Source organism: Staurois parvus, unplaced genomic scaffold, assembly GCF_062004578.1.
Source record: "Staurois parvus isolate SC_StPar_1 unplaced genomic scaffold, SC_StPar_1.0 ptg000867l, whole genome shotgun sequence".
Lineage (NCBI taxonomy): Eukaryota > Metazoa > Chordata > Amphibia > Anura > Ranidae > Staurois > Staurois parvus.
The window spans coordinates 995,918-1,016,520 of record NW_028318663.1 but is presented as its reverse complement, the minus strand read 5'-3'; the positions used below and the strand labels follow the sequence as shown (position 1 = coordinate 1,016,520).

General features: G+C 45.5%; 1 protein-coding gene across 4 annotated transcripts in view; it reads right to left on the bottom strand.

Moving 5' to 3' along the window:
* The window catches only part of SH2B1 (SH2B adaptor protein 1), a 36,540-nt gene that overhangs the window by 13,274 nt on the left and 2,663 nt on the right, over window positions 1-20,603 (bottom strand). For 2 of the 4 annotated variants that reach the window (XM_089655775.1, XM_089655778.1), the window contains exons 2-5: window positions 6,951-7,792; window positions 6,201-6,302; window positions 1,621-1,712; window positions 1,364-1,473 (exon numbers count right to left, since the gene is read on the bottom strand). In XM_089655775.1, the coding sequence (XP_089511901.1) occupies window positions 1,364-1,473; window positions 1,621-1,712; window positions 6,201-6,302; window positions 6,951-7,769 (1,123 nt within the window). In that variant the 5' untranslated portion in view covers window positions 7,770-7,792. The remainder of the gene's footprint in view (window positions 1-1,363; window positions 1,474-1,620; window positions 1,713-6,200; window positions 6,303-6,950; window positions 7,793-20,603) is intronic. The other 2 variants (XM_089655777.1, XM_089655776.1) reach the window with 2 other exon arrangements.

Below are 20,603 nucleotides of genomic sequence, written 5' to 3'. Positions count from 1 at the left end.
GCTGGGGAGGAAAGAGCTAGATGATTAGGGATGTTCTCCAACTAGGAAATGAGGTAGGTTCTGACTCGCTGCAGCTTCTAATGCAGACTGTAGGAAGCTCAGAGTAGCCAATTTCAGTACAGGAAAGGAGCCTATACAACTGTGCAAAACTGAAGGGAAGGCTGGAATTCAGCTTCAACCCCTCCAGAGGATTTGCCCCCCTTCCTGGCCAGGCCATTTTTTACAATACGGCGTTGCATTACTTTAACAGTTGCGCGGTCATGCAACACTGCACCCAAATGAAATTTATGTCTTTTTTTCCCCCCACAAATGGAACTTTCTTTCGGTGGTATTTGATCGTCTGTGAGGTTATTATTTTTTGCACTATAAACAAAAAAAGACCAAATATTTTGAAAAACAAAATTGATATTTTTTACTTTTTTCTATAAAACATATCCAGTAAAAATGTCTTAAATTTAGGCCAAAATGTATTCTGCTCCATGTCTTTGCTAAATGCCAATATGTGTAAATTAATTGGTTTACATGAAAGTTATAGTGTTTACAAATGGCGGAATAGATACTGGGATTTTTTTTTTCTTTTATACTAGCAATGGCGGCGATCAACGACTTATAGTGGGACAGCGGTGGGCATTCTGACACTGAAAGGAAACTGACTAACTGCCACTGACATCCCCAGTGACACTAATACAGTGATCAGTGCTAATAAAAAGCACTGATACTGTACTAATGGCACTGGCAGGAAGGGGTTAGCATCTGGGGCAATCAAAGGGTTAACTGTGTGCTGGGAGTGTTTTACTGTGTAAGCATGCTGCTATGCAGAGCAATACAAAGTAGCATGCTGGTGCTGACAGGGGAGAGATCTGTATTGTTTACATACAGACCTCTCCCCTGTCAGTGTTCCTAGGCAATCGCTGGGTACTGGCAGGGAATCTCCATCCGGGACCCAGTGACTGACAGCTGTAGCCGCCAATGGCGGTGCAGGTCTGGAACACAAAATCACACATATATCTATCTATCTATCTATTTATGCGATTTTATGCAGCCCTGAAGCCCTGTAGCAGTAGTTCTGCTATAGGGTAGTCGGGAAGAGGTTAAAGCAAATTCATTGTTTTGCCCTGAATGGTAAACCCGCTTTGTAATTCTCAGTGCTCACACACCTCCTGTTATACATTCTATAAAACAAAACAAATGAAAAATATCAGTTTTGTCTTCACCAAAGCTTAAAATTCATGCCATGCCTTCTGTGCCTGGCAAAAGCTGCTCCCAGGTCTTACTATCAGATAACGGATATAATATCACCGCATAAACATAAAAATAGAAAGCAGTTTCCTCTGGAAGTCACGTGACATGTATCAGCCTATACCTTGGCAGAGCTGCTCGTTGCTCTCCGTGGGTATCAGAGGTAGATCCCGGCTGGGCATACTTTCCGAATGGTTTATATGAATAGGTTCTGAGGGGTCAGGTCTTTCCCTGCTGAGTAAAAACATAGGACACTGTTACTCAGGGGCTAAAGGGATGATACTACATAAAAACTTGATAATCTACAAAACTTTCCAAAAAGAAAACAAACCAAAAAAACCTTTATTGTTAAAATGGCACAAGAATGACAGGAAGGCTTACCTAGACATCATGCAGTCCTGTATGTCAGAGAGCCAGGATCTCATCTGCAAGGGGTCTACTGACTCCAGGATGTACTCCGAGGAATTCTCTGTCTGGAGATCCAGAGAAATCACCATCAATATCAAAGCAGCAGAAACTAGTGCAACATAGATAACATACTTGGGGCATATATATATCTGCATTGCAGCAAGGACAGTGGAAAAGCTGAAAGGAAATTTAATGCATGCAATGTTCAACAAGAGATGTGAGTACAGTATACTGTGTGTATATATATATATATATATATATATATATATATATATCTATCAATTTCTATACACTGCACAAATGATTGATAGAATACAAGGTGTGCTGTGAATGGACAAGGGGAGAGGAGGAGTAGATAAACTTCTTTGTATCAGAGCCACGGCTATACAATCTGGCATTAAAAAAAAAAAAAGAACAAAAAAAAGGACAGCAGCAATAGGTGGGCGCTTCACTTTTATTGGGGGGGGGGGTATATCCAAACTAGAGCAGACAGAATCTAGAGTAGCTGTACATTGCAACAATCAGCTTCTATCTTCAGCTTGTTCAATTGAACCATGAAAATGGAAAAGAGCAGCTGATTGGTTGCCATGCACAGCTGCTCCAGTTTTATTGAATTCCCCATACTATATTAAATCGGAGTTCCACTCACGCTGTCAAAAAATAAAAGTCAGCAGCTACAAAAACTATAGCTGCTGACTTTTAAAAAACAGTCACTCGCCTGTCCCACGATCCCATGGTGTGTCCCCTGCAGCCCATTTTACCGTCCATCTTCTCTCTCTGGGTGCCCGGAATCTTCAGTGTGGGCACCTGGCTGTGACAGCTTGCAGTTTCACAGCCGGGTGCCCAGAGTGCATGCGCGAGTAGCGCTGCGCTTCCTGATTGGTCCTGTAGTCTTCTGGGACCTGTCACGTGTCCCAAAAGACTACAGGGAGGGAGGGAGGAAGGGAGGACACTTTCTGTTTCCGTTCGCCTAGGCGATCGGACCGGAAGTGGGAGCTGGTACCTGTCAAATTCGGGTACCCGCTCCCCCCCGCCCCCCAAAGGTGCCAATCCTTAATGGGGAGCGGGGGACCAGTCTTTAAAGCGGAACTTCCCCTTTTGGGTGGAGCTCCGCTTTAAGGACTGTTTTTCAAGGTAAGATTTGGCTGCTATATCATTAAATACGTTTAGGAAGACTGCAAAAGGACCTCATTAGAGATAATGTGTACAGATCCTGGAGGTGACATACAATGCAGCAGAGTAAGGATTTGTTACAGATTGGCCCCTAATGACGTCCCCTTGTGATGAAACATGCAGGGCAAAGCATAGCATACTGACATCACCACGTAACACGTCCGGTGGCAGGACAGTATGGTGTCAATGTTGCCATTTTGAGCTTTTATGTGCTTTTTAAATACATTTTTGGGACTACCTGCACTATTCTTAGACATTCTCCTTTGTTTCACATGCAGACTAGAGAGGAGCTGTTTGCCTTACTATGAGTGGTGAAAAGGCTGATGGTCTCACTAATTCTGTATGGGGATGACTTCCATACATAAAGCATGGCTTGACCTCCTGAATTCTGATGTCCAACTATCTGGTACAAGTCTTAGGCGCTTTCAGAGGAGATTGTGTCACTGAGGCATTCTGGCACTGAAGCAAGGCACTACACAGTGGAAAACGTTGCACTTTGCTGGACTAGAATTTTTGGAAAATGTTCACTAAACGTGTGGTGGAGATAGATTTTGCGGAAGAGCTGCATGTATTGTTTTAATAATTTTTTTGCCTGGAGTTTAACTTTAAAGGATAAGTTCACCTTTGGGAACATGTTACCTATTCCATCTGTTTTTAGAGTGGAACATGTAATATGTTCCCGCCACTGCCCGATCCCCCCCTCCCCTCCCTGTGACAACAGTACAGGAGAACTTCCCTGTACTAGCTGTCAGTGTTTGAAAACAGCGCAGCCATTGTGGGGCTCTGCCCGCACAGCCGCGTCATTCATGCACAGTGTACTGAGAATGAATGAACTACCTTTGCAGCGGTCGGCATGTAGTTCTCAATGAACTACCACGGCGCTATGGAGCTCTGTGGTAGGTCATTTAGTTTTCTTGTCAGACTGTATCCGCTTACCCGCATGGGATGTACAGGCAAGCAGATACACCTGACAGCCCTGCATGGCACCAGCAATTTGCTGATCGCAAATGCAATGTTTTCCAGCCCCCCCCCCAAAAAAAAATATAGTAAATGCATTTCTTACATACCAAAAAAATTGTTTTTTGGGGTTTTTTTTGGTGAACTTAAGGGAAAAAAAATGTTCATGAGTTAAAGATATGTACAGCAGATTTTTTTTGTTGTATTTTGCCTAGGCCTGCACTTATAATAGACTATGCATCATGTTTTACCTGCAACTAACAAGTACTCAAATAGATATATATATAGGTGCAGCACTAAAATATCAAAGTTGTCACAATAATGTACAATACGCAAAAATGATAATAAATATTGAACGAATCACAAGTGGCGAAGTGCAAATAATCACAATAAGGTGCTGATAAAGTGATAATTGTGAGCACACAATGGTGCTAATGAATCTATGTATCAATTAATATTGCACAAGTGTCCACAGATAAATGTTGAAGATTCGAATTGGTCTCAAATAAGTGCTTCAAACAGGTAATCATCCAGGTGGTGTGCTGTGAATATGTTAGGAATACGCACTCACCAGATGCGCAATCAAAGTAAGCATTTGTATGTATAATGTCAGCTGGAGGTCCCCTTAAGGATATGTACAGCCAGGTCTGGTCAGAAAACCTCGCTTCCCTTGGTCATCTGTCACCACTCAGCCGTCCTCCAGAATGGGCTCTATGATGGTGTTGGCTCATATAGAGCCCGAAAGAAGGATGCCCATAGTGTAGTATGTTTTTAAATGGTACTCTGTGGACACTTGTGCAATATTAATTGATACATAGATTCATTAGCACCATTGTGTGCTCACAATTATCACTTTATCAGCACCTTACTGTGATTATTTGCACTTCGCCACTTGTGATTTGTTCAAAATGTATCATTTTTTTGTATTGTACATTATTGTGACAACTTTGATATTTTAGCGCTGCACCTATATATCTGAGTACTTTGGAAGGTTGTTTTTGGTTACCTTTTATTGGTGCAATAGCTGCTGATGGTTTTAGTGCGCACTTTTCTTTTGTTTTATATATGCAACTAACAAGTGGTTTTTTATTTAGACTGTCTATTGTACATAAAAAAAATAGTTCTACCCTACTGTGCTGTTCTTAAAAGGGTGTTCTAACTGCTCTTTACTTTATTCTGAACTAAAACAAAAAATGTAGCTTTATATACACTTTCCCCCCTTCCAGTCCGGACACTTTCCCCCCCTTCCAGTCCGGACACTTTCACCCCCTTCCTGCCCAGGCCAATTTTCAGCTTTCAGCGCTATCACACTTTGAATGACAATTGCGCAGTCATGCAACACTGTACCCATATGAATTTAGCATTTTTTTGAGACAGATAAAACTTTATTTTGGTGGTATTTATTCACCACTGGGATTTTTATTTTTTCACTAAATGAAAAAGTCCAAACGTATTGAAAAACAAAGTGTTTTTCTTATAAAATTTTGCAAATAAATAATCATTCTTCATAAATCTTGGCCAAAATGTATTCATCTTTCTTTTTAGTAAAAAAAAAAGAAAATAACCCAAAATTAGTTTATAACCAAATATAATTTTTCAAAAAAAAAAATGACATTTTTATTTTATTTTTTTTATATTATTATTTATTTTTTACACTGATTGCTTTTACACCCATAAAGGCTGTAAAAGTAATAATTTCTCCTCCTCTCTGGCTGCATTCATTGAGAAATACTGTGTGAGCTGTGATTGGTCACAGCTTGTCACATGGTACAAGGCTGCTGTGAATAGCCCTGTATCATGTGATCTCTGTGATCATTCACAGATTTCACACGTAGTAAGCAATGATGTCAGAAGTGAAATTTTGTTTACTACTGTTTATGTGATCACTGATTGGCCAATCAGTGATCACATGATTGGGACCTCATACAAAGGTCCTGTACAGCAATCGGTGTTCCCAGGGAGCGCGCAAAGGAAGGGAAGCAGGGAGGACGTATATAAACGGCCATCCGCTCCTGCAATGCTTCCATCCAGCCATTTATATACACGGACCGGACGGGAAGTGGTTAAAGGGAAAATTTCATTTTTGCCCATTCCCTCGACAACAAAAGGAAAGTTTCAGAGTATGGGGAAGCATGTGACTTTTCATTTGTGACAGTGCTTGGGTCTGAGCAGCCAATGACTAGGTCTCAACACTGTCACGTGGCTGACCATGAAGTCATTCTGGTCTAAACTTCAACACTAGTTGACACTGATGCTTAGACAATAAGGGGTGCTGCAGTGGGAAGGTGGCAAGACAGTATGGCAGGGTAAGTACATGACCGCCTCTTTCCAACATACAATATTAGCATTCAAAAATCACAATCAATTTTTCCTTTTAGATTTAAAAAAAGGAAAGGAAGCCCTGATCCAACACTGCTCCTTACCTTCAACACAAATGTGTTTTCCTTGTCTGGCATCTCCAATGGCGTTGTGGTCCGTACATCAGCAATAGATGAGCATGGGATGCTGACCCGTGGCTTTGTGGCCTACAGTGCAAATATAGCAAAAAAACAAAACAAAAACTAGTGGAAACAGAGTATATAGAGACATACTGTACAGCAGGCACCATTCCAGTGTCAAATGGCACCACTACATTTTTAGGATCCCTCCCCATTGCTGCTGGAGTCTTCTGGATATACAAGACTCTTTGGGCAGAAAGCAGGCAGGCACGTTCCTCCCCTATGACAGGGAACTCACTGATCCATAGGGGCATGCCCAAGCCTCTCTAGCCGAGTTTGATGAGAAGTTCTATGGCCTCCTGTGAAGCTTACATTGCTACCAGGCATCATAAAATAGCCCGGCAAGAGGGGAAAATGGAGTGGGATTTGCCTTCACTTCCTGGAGATGTAACAGGAAATGAGTGAAAATCTTTACAAAGTGAGAGGAAATCCCCAACGAGACATTTCCCACTTGAACACGTCTCCTACACATATACTTAAAGGAAAACTTTTCTGACTCCTCAGTCCTAACATACTTGTTGACTGGCTGTCATCCGACCCAGCAGCTTCAATACATTTGGCCGCCTAACCCAGAACAAATATGCAGATAACAGGCTGTGACTTTCCTGAACTGCATTCTTGTTGTAGTGGTTTTGTCCCTGAGTACCCTCCTTTGCGGCTTAGGTTATGGCTCACCTTGGGAGGAATGTAGAACTCCAATATATACCCATCGCTCTCGGGTTTTCGCAATAGAAGCCGGCATTTCTGCCACCGAGCCCGGCTGCTGCTGTTCACCTCTTCTGCCACCACGAAGTTCAAAACCCCTTCCCGCCGCACGTCCCGCAGCTCCAGCCTGGGGGCCGGAGGTCTGCTTAGCCGCAGCTTCTCGAACCTGTGTGTCCATCGTTCTCCGCCTGCCCTGCCGGCTGAGGAATTGCAGTTGCTGTTGGCCCCTGTCTCATCAGTGGGGGATTCCGCCGAGCTTCTCCACTGAAGAATCCCCCTGACGCTACCCCGTACGCTGCGGCTGACGTTCCGCAGCGAGAAGCGCTTCTTCAGACGCGGTTTGGCCGTGGCCGAAGAGGTGGAGACATCCTCCGAGCTGTGGGACTGACTGCTGGACAGGCCGGAGGTGATCCCAGAGGAGTCCTGGCGAGGCTGAGTCTCCACTGGAGATGCCAGGGAGGAGTCACTGCAGGTCTCCGACAGGTCCCTGGTGGAGGTTTGAGCACCTGTAAATGGAGCAATGCTGCAGCGGGTGGGAGAAGGACCGTCCGGGACATGGGACTTGTTCAACTCCGTCTCAAAGTGCTCCACGAAATGCTCGGCAAACCGTCTTGAGAAGCTGCTCTCCGCCCCCGGCGTGGCGTACTGTGGATTCTCGCTCAGGAAGACCCGGAACCGTCGGGCAAAGTCAAGAGCAGCAGCATGGGCGTGAATCTCACAGAACTCCTTCCAGTTCGGAGATGGAGAGGAGGAGGAGGGTCCCTCTGGGGGCAAACTACCATTCATCATGGGGGCTCCAGCTGGATCAGCTGCTAAACAAAAAGGCAGAAAAAGAGTAACACCACGATTAGAAGAAAACATTCACCAAAATGAGAAAAAAAAATACATAAAAGTTACCAGCATTTAAGTGGCCCTTTCCTATTTCAATAATAAACCAGAACACTTGTAACCACCTGTCAACCCACTCACAGTAAATCTACTGCAAGAGGGTGGGAAGTGCAGGTACCGCCACCTACATGCACGTCGCAAGCCTGCTTCTGGGTTTTGGGTGCACACACGTGCACTCCCTGCTGATCAGTGCAGTAGTTGGCCACAGCACTAGATGGTTAGCTGATTACAGCCAATGATTGTGGCTATATACCAGCTGATTGGTTGTAGCAAATCACATAACACGGTTCTGCGTTAACAAACACACAGGACTCTGTACAGAGACAGTGATCTGGCTGTTTCTTCTCCCTGCAAAGCAGGGAGATGAAACAGCCAGATTTGTAAGTACACCAAGCACATATTACACTTGTTAGGCACACAGTTAACCCTTTGATTGACCTTAAATGCCAACCCCTTCCCAGCCATTGTCAATAGTACAGTGAGAGTGTGCAGTATTATATCAGATCGCTGTATTAGTGTCACTAGCGACATTAATGTCAGTCAGTTAAGTGTACCCCCAACCAGCGCCAGGTAGTGCCAAATTGCCTTCCACACTATCACCATCATTACTAGTATACGGTCACAGCTGTGGAAATTGCAGTATACATACCATCATCTGTGCACGCTAGTTTATTTTTACCAAAGACATGTAACAGAATTTTGGCCCAAATTTTGGAAGAAGTTTGATTTTTTTAATATGCTATAGAAAATAGTTTTTTGTTTTTTTAAATGTAAGGTTTTTTTTCATATATTAAAAAAAAACAAAAAAAAAACAAAACAGTGGTGATCAGATGCCATCAAAAGAAAGCTCTATTTGTGTGAAAAAAAAAAAAAAAAAAAATTCATTTGGGTACAGTGTTGCATGACCACGCAATTGCCATTTAAAATAGCACAGAGGTAAATAGTAAAAAATGTCCTGGTCATGAAGGGGGTAAAACCTTTCCGGAAGTCAAGTGGTCAATCACTCTTAGTAGTTGTCATGGAGCAACTATAATATTCATTCTGGTTTCCTGGACTGTGGGCAGAGACCTACACCAGTGCTTCTGTGTCATCATTCATCAAGTATTAAAATCCTAGGACCCTTATAGTCCTCCCGCTGCTATCATTCATCCAGAAGGAAGGATGGGACTATGCGGAATGTAAACTAGTCCATCCCAGGTCCATTCGCTGACAAACTCATGTAGACTTCACCTCCGCAACATCTCCAAAATACGTCCGTTCCTAACCCAAGAAACCACTAAGCAACTCATCCACTCCCTCATTATATCTCGCCTCGAATACTGTAACTCCCTCCTCATTGGCTTACTTCACCGCAGGCTATCCCCGCTTCAGTCTATCTTGAATGCTGCGGCCAGACTCATCCGCCTTACTAACCGCTCTGTATCCGCCACCCCTCTCTGCCAATCCCTTCACTGGCTTCCGATTGCCCAACACATAAAATTCAAAATGCTAACATTGACGTATAAAGCTGTTTATAATACTGCCCCAAACTACATCACCAATCTGGTATCCAAATACCACCCAAAACGTACTCCCCACCCCTCACAAAACCTCCTACTCTCTAGTTCCCTGGTCTCCTCCTCCCATGCCCGACTCCAGAACTTCTCCCATCCTCTGGAACTCCCTACCCAAATCCATCAGACTTTCACCTACTCTCACCTTTAGGCGCACTCTGAAAACCCATCTCTTCAGGGAAGCCTACCCCGCCCTCAGCTAATTACTTAACTCCTCCACTCTCCCTACCACTCCATCCCCCACAGCTATTTACTCTTGAACCACTATCCCCTCCCTCCTAGATTGTAAGCTCCAAGGAGCAGGGCCCTTGAACTCCTCGTGTATTGAATGGTATTCTTACTGTACTATCTTGTGTATTGTCTGCCGTTATATTGTACAGCGCTGAGCAAACTGTTGGCGCTATATAAATCCTGTATAATATTAATAATAGTGGGGGGGGGGGGGGGTACCAGCCTCTTCCTCCGGGTTAATGCTGTGCAAGAGCCTGCACACAGCTTTGTCACCCTATAAGTTTGAGTGATCTTAAAATATAACTAAAGGCAAAACATTTTTTTTAGGTTTTGGATACAGTGGACAGGTATTAGAACCCCTGTCAGGTTTTCACTGCCGCCTGTACACCCCCGTTAGGGAGTTACCATCTCTATATGTCCCGTTTGCCATTATCATTGAAAGTGAAAGTAAAAGAAAATCCCAAATTTTGGGTTGTCCCCAGAAAAGTAATCGAGAGGAAACCTTCCAATGGGAGCTCTGGTGAGCTTAGGGTCCCCAAGGAATTCCCTTAATTTGCAGGGATTTCCTCTCACTTCTTGTTTGCTATGGGACAGGAAGTGAAAGGAAATCTCCACTATGGGACACAGATGGCAAAAAAGAAAAATAAAATCTGACAGGGGTTATAACCCTCCCTTACTTTATCCAAAATGAAGAAAATGGGGGTGCGGAGTGGTTCCAGTCTCCCTGTCAGAACACAAAGGCACATCGGGAGAGATCACTACACTAAGATCACTTAGTACAGAGATCTCTCAGTTGTACCAGGCTTAAGCCATCAAAGCTAAAGTGTTTTCTACTTTAATGGTTTGGAATTATACTACACAATGTGTGGAAGGTAGAACACTTCCCGGTATTGATCACCTCTTGCAGAGATCACAGTACTCCCCCTGCAAAATAAAAACATTTTGTCACGTTTTGACTCTTTAAAAATGCTGCAAGTAAAGAAGAATTGCTGTCAATTTGCCAGAAATCCACTGTAAACTTAACTTCCTGTTTGGGCTGACAACACACAGCCTCTGCTATATTGAAATTTAAAGCAGTGTTGTCAGGCCTCAATATAAATGTAAATGGGGGTTTATAGGGAAGAGGAGGTGTTTTGTAGATCTGCAGGAGATGACAACATTGCATAGGGTTTCAGTGCAGCAGAGTCACTGTTGTCACCTCACTACAGGAATCTAGGTGCTCATTGCATTTCTGGCTGATCAACGGGTAATTTTTGTTATTTGCACGATTTGTAAGGAGACAAAACATGGTGAAATGTGCATGTATTGCAGAGATGTACTGACATTTTTATTTTAATATTTTTTCACTCAGCTGAACTCTGGGAAAGAATCAAAAACTACTTTTGCAAATAATCGTTCACTGTAAGGGTTAAATGCTCATTTTTGTCTAGTGCAGGGCTCTCCAAACTATGGCCCTGCAGGTGTTGAGGAACTGCAAGTCCCATGAGGCCTTGCAAGACTCTGACATCCACAGGCAAGACTCCCAGAGACAGCTGATGGGCCATAGTTTGGAGAGCCCTGGTCTAGGGTATCATTAAAAAGCAGTATTAATTACCTTTTCCCATGTTCCCTCCTCCCCATGCAACGAGTGTCTCAAAGCTGCTTCTTTTCAGTCCTCTGTCAGTCGCACTCAGACTGCAGGAACTTAAAGCCCAACTCCGGGCAATTTAGAAATGACCCCTTTCAGTGTGGCTGTGCTTACACTACAAGGGTTAATTGCTCAGTAATGCCTAGGAGAATAAAAGGAAATTTACTTACCCGATCCTCCACTCCTCCCTGCAGACCAGTCCCTGCAGCGTCTGCACCCCCCATTTTTCATTGTTTTAGGGTGACGACGTCATCAAGACCATAGCAGGATTCAAAACCTTGCTCTAGATGTGAGGATGCTGAGGGACAGTCTACGTCTGGATTGTGGGGGGAGCGCCATCTGCCAGAGGAGCGGAGGATCAGGTTCCTCTCCCCTAGACAAATACAAGCTATTAACCTTTGCAGTGTTCCCAGCACCACTGCAAGGAATCATTTGTTATTTGCCCACAGTTGGACTTTAAAGTGGACCTAAACCCACATTTTTAAAAAATGATGAACAAGCCGCTATGTCTCTTTTGCCATAATTATTATTATACAGTATTTATATAGCGCCAGAAGGTTTGCTCAGCGCACCATAAGACACACTTACCTGCCTGCCATCCTCTAATGAATGTACACCGAGCTGCACATGTGCAGCTCAACATGCATTCCTGACACTCCAAAATGACTGACTCCCATGTGCGGAATGTCATCCCCTGCTGGCCAATCAAGAAGCCAAATCCTGGCAACCAGAAGTAGCTTGGGGAGAAGAAGACAGCAGCCAGCAGCTGAAAGGTTGAGGTAGTTTGCAAAGTTTAGTTACGCTTTAAAACAGCATTAAACCCAAAAGCAAACATTTAATATATTGCAGCTTGCCCAATTCTAAGAGGAGATGGCTGCATTAGTTTTCTGTTTTAGGCTTTCTTTCCTTTATTTTCATCTGGTGATCCAGCCAGTAAATATGTTGTTGTTTCAACAGAAAAAGCGCTCTTGCAAATGTAGCAGTTTGTAGGGTTGAGACAAATACTTTACCAGTGACAGGGATGCTTTCAATAATCAGCATTTATTTATTCATGCAAAAACTTTTTTCCCAAAAGAAAACAATACTGTTGCTGTAATGAAGATGAAGCGTGGCTTCAATTTGTTATGTAAATTTATTATTACAAGTACTTATATATCGCCATCAATTTACGCAGCGCTTTACATATATATTGTACATTCACATCAGTCCCTAACCCTCAAGGGGTGTACAATCTAAGGTCCCTAACTCACATTCATACATACACATACTAGGGACAATTTAGACAGGAGCCAATTAACCTACCAGCATGTCTTTGGAGTGTGGGAGGAAACCGAAGTACCTGGAGGAAACCCACACAGGCACAGGGAGAAACTCCAGGCAGGTGATGCTGTGGTTGGGATTTGAACCAACAACCCGAGTACTGCCAGGCGGAAGTGCTAAACATTTAGCCACTGTGCTGCTGGTTCATCTAACACTCCCCCAAGACTGACAATGCTGCTGTCCAAAGGTGCGTCCTGTGCACTGTTTAGGAGAGATTTACTTGTGTAGCAGCATTGGCACATGTGCTCTGAAAGAACAGCATGCTCAGGTCATTCCTTCAGAGTTGTGTGCTGTAAAAAGTGACAGTGACGTCATTACGGCTCAGCCATTCAAGTCGCCGGAGCCTACAAACCTGGAAAAAGGACCGAGTGAAGATGGAAGCACCGTCAGCAGTGGATCTCCCCGGATCCTTTGAAGGCAAGTTTCACATATTGTGCTAGTATGCGATGCACACTAACACAGTATGACATTGATTTGCAGGGGAAAAGGGTTTCTTTTTCTATTTTTTTTGAATGACAACCGCTTTAAAGTGTTACTAACCCCCGGACCCTGCATCCACCATCTCCGGTCTCCCCGGACCCTGCATCCACTATATCCGCTCTCCCCGGACTCTGCATTCACTATATCCGCTCTCCCCGGACCCTGCATCCACTATCTCAGGTCTCCCCGGACCCTGCATCCACTATATCCGCTCTCCCCGGACCCTGCATTCACTATATCCGCTCTCCCCGGACTCTGCATTCACTATATCCGCTCTCCCCGGACCCTGCATCCACTATCTCAGGTCTCCCCGGACCCTGCATCCACTATCTCAGGTCTCTCCGGACCCTGCATCCACTATCTCAGGTCTCCCCGGACCCTGCATCCACTATATCCGCTCTCCCCGGACCCTGCATCCACTAGATCTGGTTTCCCCGGACCCTGCATCCACATGACAGGTCCCAGAAGACTACGGGACCACTCAGGAAGCGCAGCGCTCTTCGTACATACGCAGTGGGCATCCAGCTGTGAAGACGCAAGCTGTCACAGCCGGGTGCCGACACTGAAGATGCTGGCGCCTGGAATACAGGACGGCCGGTGAAACGGGCTGCAGGGAGGACACTGCAGGATCGTGGGACAGGTAAATGACTATTTTTTAAAAGCTTTAAAAAACTTTTATTTTTTCACAGTGCGACTGGAACTCCACTTTAATGATACCACATGAGCATTTAACCCTTGCAATACTAGGAGCCCAACTGCAGGGGTAGTTCTGATTTTTACCCTAAAGTTCAGCTTTAAAGCAGTGGCAAATGCTTAGCACTTCCGCCTGGCAGTACTAGGGTTGTTGGCTCGAATCCCAACCATGGCACCTCCTGCCTGTAGTTTGCATGTTCACCCTGTGCCTGCGTGGGTTTCCTCCCACACTCTAAAGACATGCTGTTAGGTGAATTGGCTCCTGTCTAAATTGTCCCTAGTATGTGTATGTATGAATGTGAGTTAGGGACCTTAGATTGTACACCCCTTGAGGGTTAGGGACCTTAGATTGTACGCCCCTTGAGGGTTAGGGACTGATGTGAACGTACAATATATATGTGAAGCGCTGCGTAAATTGACGGCGATATATAAGTACCTGAAATAATAATAAAGCAAAACTTCAGTCCGCCTCCCAGGTGGCTCTGCCCTCCTTTGGGCGTCACCATTATGGCGTATGTGCAGATGTGCCCATGGGCTCTACTCAACCTTCGAATCCTGGCGAAGCTGGGTCAGCGCATTTGCACAAGCTCAGGGGAATTTTCTGCACACGCACAACGTCAGGTTTCCAACTTCCCTGGCAGCAGTCGTTGTGCATGTGTGGAATGGTTGGGGGATACCAGCACATGCGCAGATGTGCTGCAGGGCTCCCTCTGGACTTGAGCCTATCGGCACATGCACAACATAAAGGAAGGTTTCCGACTTCCCTGTCAGGAGTCGTGGGGCATATGTGGGATGGTTGGGGGATACCAGCGCATGCGCAGATGTGCTGCAGGGCTCCCTCTGGACCTGAGCCCTGCAGCACGTGCACGGGGGGGGGGGGGGGGGAGAAAGTCTTGTCTAGGTGAGAAGGCATGAGGGCTCAGCACAAATAAGGTTCTTTGTTTTACAAAAAATAAACACAAGAGGGTGGGGGAGGGGGCCGGGCAGTACAACAGTTAGGGTGAAGGTCCACTTTAATAAGGTGGCAGACTCCCTTTCAGGCCAGCACCTCTTCCTACTTGGTGGAGTTGTCCTCCTGAGTCACCGGTAATCTGCCATTCACTGATGTGACTCCTTACTACTGATAATTACATGCAGTTTGTAAACAGATGTTTCACTTTCAGCACAGAACCTGAGTGACCAGCTCATCAATCACTGAAAAAAACCATTAGTGACTAATTACCCCGGGAAACTATCAGCCCGTCATTACAAGGTCATCCCATATGTCGGAGTGCAGTCTTCACCAGGTTTCCTGCCCAAGGGATGATCTTATCAACGGAGAACGAACGTTCAGATTGTTCCACAAATGGGTTAGTACAACTAGATTGTGCAACTCTTATTACACAAGGCGTGCAAATATACAGAGAGATTACACGTTATATTTAGAACAAGGAAACATTACTGAAGGAATATGGAAGAGGCCATCACTCATTCTCTATTTCTGGAAATGCTAGTGACCTGGCTGTGTCTGTTTTATTATTATTATTATACAGGACTTATATAGCCCCGACAGTTTGCTCAGCTCTTTACATTATGGAGGGGGACAATACAGTAACAATACAGTTCAATACAAGAGGGATTCGAGGGCTCTGATCCTTGGAGCTTACAATCTATCAGGGGAGGATAGAGGTACAAGAGGTAATGACTGTGGGGGATGGACTGGTTGGAAGAGTAGAGGATTCCAGTATCAGCTGACGTGGGATAGGCTTCCCTGAAGAGATAGGTTTTCAGAGATCACCTAAAAGTGAGCAGAGTAGGCGATAGTCTGATAAATTGGGGTAGAGAGTTCCAGAGGATTGGGGAGGCTCTGGAGAAGTCCTGGAGACGCGCATGTGAGGAGGAGACAAGGGAGCTAGAGAGCAGGAGGTCTTGCGAGGAGCAGAGAGGACGGTTTGGGTGGTATTTGGAGACGAGATCGGTGATGTAGTTTGGGGCAGAGTTATAAATGGCTTTATATGTTATTGTTAATGTTTTGAATTTTATCCGTTGGGCAATGGGAAGCCAGTGGAGGGATTGGCAGAGAGGGATGGAGGCCAGTGGAGGGATTGGCAGAGAGGGATGGAGGCCAGTGGAGGGATTGGCAGAGAGGGGTGGAGGCCAGTGGAGGGATTGGCAGAGAGGGGTGGAGGCCAGTGGAGGGATTGGCAGAGAGGGGTGGAGGCCAGTGGAGGGATTGGCAGAGAGGGGTGGAGGCCAGTGGAGGGATTGGCAGAGAGGGGTGGAGGCATTGGCAGAGAGGGGTGGAGGCATTGGCAGAGAGGGGTGGAGGCCAGTGGAGGGATTGGCAGAGAGGGGTGGAGGCCAGTGGAGGGATTGGCAGAGAGGGATGGAGGCCAGTGGAGGGATTGGCAGAGAGGGATGGAGGCCAGTGGAGGGATTGGCAGAGAGGGATGGAGGTCAGTGAAGGGATTGGCAGAGAGGGATGGAGACCAGTGGAGGGATTAGCAGAGAGGGATGGAGGTCAGTGAAGGGATTGGCAGAGAGGGATGGAGACCAGTGGAGGGATTGGCAGAGAGGGATGGAGGCCAGTGGAGGGATTGGCAGAGAGGGATGGAGACCAGTGGAGGGATTAGCAGAGAGGGATGGAGGTCAGTGGAGGGATTGGCAGAGAGGGATGGAGGTCAGTGGAGGGATTGGCAGGGAGGGATGGAGGTCAGTGGAGGGATTGGCAGGGAGGGATGGAGGTCAGTGGAGGGATTGGCAGAGAGGGGTTGCAGATATGGAACGGTTAGTAAGGTGGATGAGTCTGGCAGCAGCATTCATGATAGACTGAAGAGGGGATAGCCTGCGATGAGGCTGGCCAATGAGGAGGGAGTTACAATAGTCAAGGTGAGAGATAACCCGGGAGGGAATAAGTTGCTTAGTGGTTTCCGAGGTTAGGAACGGATATGTTTACTCTGCTTATATTCTGCCTTCCCTTTTTTTTTTTTCTCTTTGCACCCTTCATTAACAAGCTAATAACATTTCTAAATAAAACCTTTCCATTTTCATTACATACAAGGTGGTATCAAAACATTTCGAGACAAGGCTGCACACACAGTCACAGGAAGCACCGAACTTCATAAATCAGTGTGCCAAAAGATATCATCCTGTGTACATCGGGAGCTATGCAACTGGTGCTATTCTGACCACGTGCGTTACCACATCTGCCATTTCATCATGGATAGCGAGTTAGAACAAACAGCAAATGTGAAATTTTACGAGGAACTGGGCAAATTTCTGCATAACTGCAGTGTTGTCAAAACGGCATCCTTTGAGCTGGATATTCAGCTTTGGGAGGAGGGGGTTGAGCTCGTTGAAGGTCTTCCTGACCTCTCTTCGTCTTTCAGTGATATTCTTCCACTCTTGAAGCATGTGTGCCACTCGAAACACCTCGAACGACTATTACAGCATTGCCGTAAACTTGCCAGAAGTCTCTGTGGCATATTTGCCCAGTTTCACACAGAATTTCACGTTTGCACTTCCTTGTCCATGATGAAATAGCAGGTGTGATAACACGTGATCAGAATTGCACCAGTTGCACAGGACGCTGTCTTTTGGCACACTGGCTTATGAAGGTTGGTGCTCCCTGTGACTGTGTGCGCAGCCATCTGTTGGCGTGTTACAAAACTAGTCTCAAAATGTTTTGACACCACCTCGCACCCTTTATGCTTCTCTATGCAATGCAGGAAAATCATGACTGGTGAGAGGGGCCGCCAGGGGGCTGTACATAGCTTCCTGAAAACATCACAGCACCCTGCCTCAGCCCTCATCTCTCTTGGGAGGGTTTATGCAAATATCAATATGTCTTGATGGGTGGATGTCAGCCTGGAGGGTTGGAAGTTCCTAGGCAGGATGCATTTGCCCCAACTATGATGCTGAGCCACCAGGATTGAAACTGAAATCCTCACACTTATTTTGGCTGTGGGACAGGAAGTGAAGAAAAATCTCCCCAAAGGTACACAGATGGCCCAAAAAACCCCCCAAAAAACTGAAAGGGGTTATAAACCTTCCAAAAATGAAAAAAATATATAAAAATAATAGCCTTTAGTTTAATGTAATGGAGGGGAAGTGGGAAAGGATGAAGGTCTGCTTTAAAATATGTTGTCGTCACTTTGTGACTTCCCCGCTTTAGAGTTCTTCTCAAAGAAATTATTTTTCTTTTTAATGACCTGCACCTCCAGATTTTGTGGCTAGGACAGAATGACGAACCCCCCCCGACTGCAGCCTCCTAGAAGGGACAATCCACAGCATCTGTGCATGCACTGTGGTGCTTCATCAGGAGAATGGTTGTCTCCTACTGGTTCTTGCAGCTGGTTCTTTGATGACCCATGCACGTCTTCGGGGTCCGACTGCGAGAACCAGGAAAAGACTGCCGGCCCCCCAATGTCGGATGAAAATGGCAGCATGGGACCGGGACTGCAAAGCAAAGTGGTGGTGGATCGCTACAGGACATTGCTGAATTCGCTGGATGTGCGAGTATGTTTTTTTGTAGATAACCAGATGAAAAAACGGTAAGACAGGATGGGAAAAAGAAAAAAGAAAAAAAAAAAATCACACACACACACATAAAAACAATAATAACAGAAAAATCACACAAACCTAAGGGGAGGGGGTTGAAGAAAACACTAAGGCCCGGTTCACACTGAAGCAAACTTTACTTCACTTGAAATAGCGCGATTTCAAAGCCTCAGATTAATGCGATTTGTACCTCCGATTTCACTGTGGCTTGTGACTTCGTTTAACAGAAGTCAAAGTGATACTAAAATTGTTTCTAAAAAAAAAAAACAAACATGTCTATACTTACCTGCTGTGTGCAGTGGTTTTGTACAGAGCAGCCTGGATCCTCCTCTTCTAGTGTGCCCCCACAGCAAGCAGCTTAATATGGGGGCACCAGTGCAGGTCCGCTCCCAAGCCACAGCTTTGCATGTCCATACACACAGAGCCACGGCTCGGCCCTGCCCCCTCTTTGTCCTGGCTGTGATTTGCCAATGGGTCCTGCTGCTGCGTCAACCAATCAGGAGGGAGAGTTCCCGGAGAACTGAGGCTTTGGCTTCACTTCTTCCTTCTCCTGATTGGCTCACTGGTTGTGATTGACAGCAGCGGGAGCCAATGGCTCCCACTGCTGCCTCAGCCGATTGGAGTGAGAGTTCCTGGAGAACGGAGGCTTTGCTCCTTCCTTCTCCTGATTGGCTAACATGTCTGTGATTGGCAGCAGCAGGAGCCAATGGCGCCCACTGCTGTCTCAGCCAAATAGGAGTGCGAGTCCCTGGAGAACTGAGGCTTTGGTGGACATCGCTGGACCGGGATGGGACTCAGGTAAGTGTTGGGGGAGTTGCTACACACAGAAGGTTTTTTTATCTTCATGCATAGAATGTATGAAGGTAAAAAACCTTCAACCTTTACAACCACTTCAATGCAAGTCGAAATAAAATCGGGGAAAAAAAAAGTAGTGTAGGAAGAATTTTTTAAATTGTGCTACTTCAAATCGCAAAATGATTAAGACGGTGCCATAGAAATACATTAGATGCGACTTCAGGTGCAATTTGGGAATTAGATGTTGTACCGGTGTGAACCAGGGCTGACAAAGGAACAAATGTCTCAAGCTGAAGGTCATCAATGGTGGCAGAAGAGCACTTAGCCCGGGTTCACACTTGTGCAGTTCGGCATATTGCATGTGATTCACATAGGAACCCACCGCACTCCTGTGCAAATCACATGCGATTTGTGTGAGGTATTTTTGTATGGCTCAAATCACACCACACCCGCACCACAAAGGTGTAGGACCCTTTTTTTAGATTTGCACTACAATCGGATCACATGGCTATTCACACCTATGCGATGTGATTCTGCACATCGCACCACGTTTTGCAGAGTGATTTCGGGGTGTTAACATAAACACCCGCAGTGGGGTGCAATTGTGATGCGGTGCGCAATTTGCACAGAAACCTCTGCGAATTCTGCACCGCATCAGTGTGAACCCGGCCTTAAAGTGACACTAAACTGTTCTACAAAAATAATCCAAACACATTTGCTACCTAATGACCCTGTAATCTATTTTTCATGAAAATGTTTCTTCCTGTGTTTTTCTGCTTCTTGTAAAGTCCTCCATGAGCTCCCAAACCTCTCCTGATCCCCCCTTGTTTCTGTTTTTAACAAGCAGCGCACTGCTCTATACACACTACAAATCTCATAGTCTATAGTATATCGGAAGTGAGGGTGACTACGGTCCTACATACAGTGGGACCATGGTGAATGAACGTAGCCACCCTCTAAAAGGGAGTCAGATCACAGCAGCAAAAAAAAAAATAAAAATGTTAAAGCGGAGTTCCACCCAATCTGTAAAAAAAATACTGTAGCTGCTGACTTTTAAAAAACAGCCACTTACCTGTCCCACGATCCCGCGTTGCCCCCGCCGCAGCCCGTTTCACCGGCCATCCTGTATTCCAGGCGCTGGCATCTTCAGTGTGGACACCCGACTGTGACAGCTTGCGGCTTCACATCCGGGTGCCCACTGAGCATGTGCGAGTAGCGCTGTACTTCCTGAATGGTCCTGTACTCTTCTGGGACCTGTCACAAGTCTATGGGAAAGAAGGGGGGGACAACTTCCAATCCTTAATGGGGAGCGGGGGACCAATCTTTAAAGCGGAAATTCTCCTTTTGGGTGCAACTCCGCTTTAATATCGTGATTTGGAGGCGGCTGACAGCAATAGAAGGGACTTTTCTGTGATATTATACATACTGGAATAGAATTTTTTTAAATCGAAGTGCCACTTTAAAAAACACGGGTGTCAAACTGGCGGCCCTCCAGCT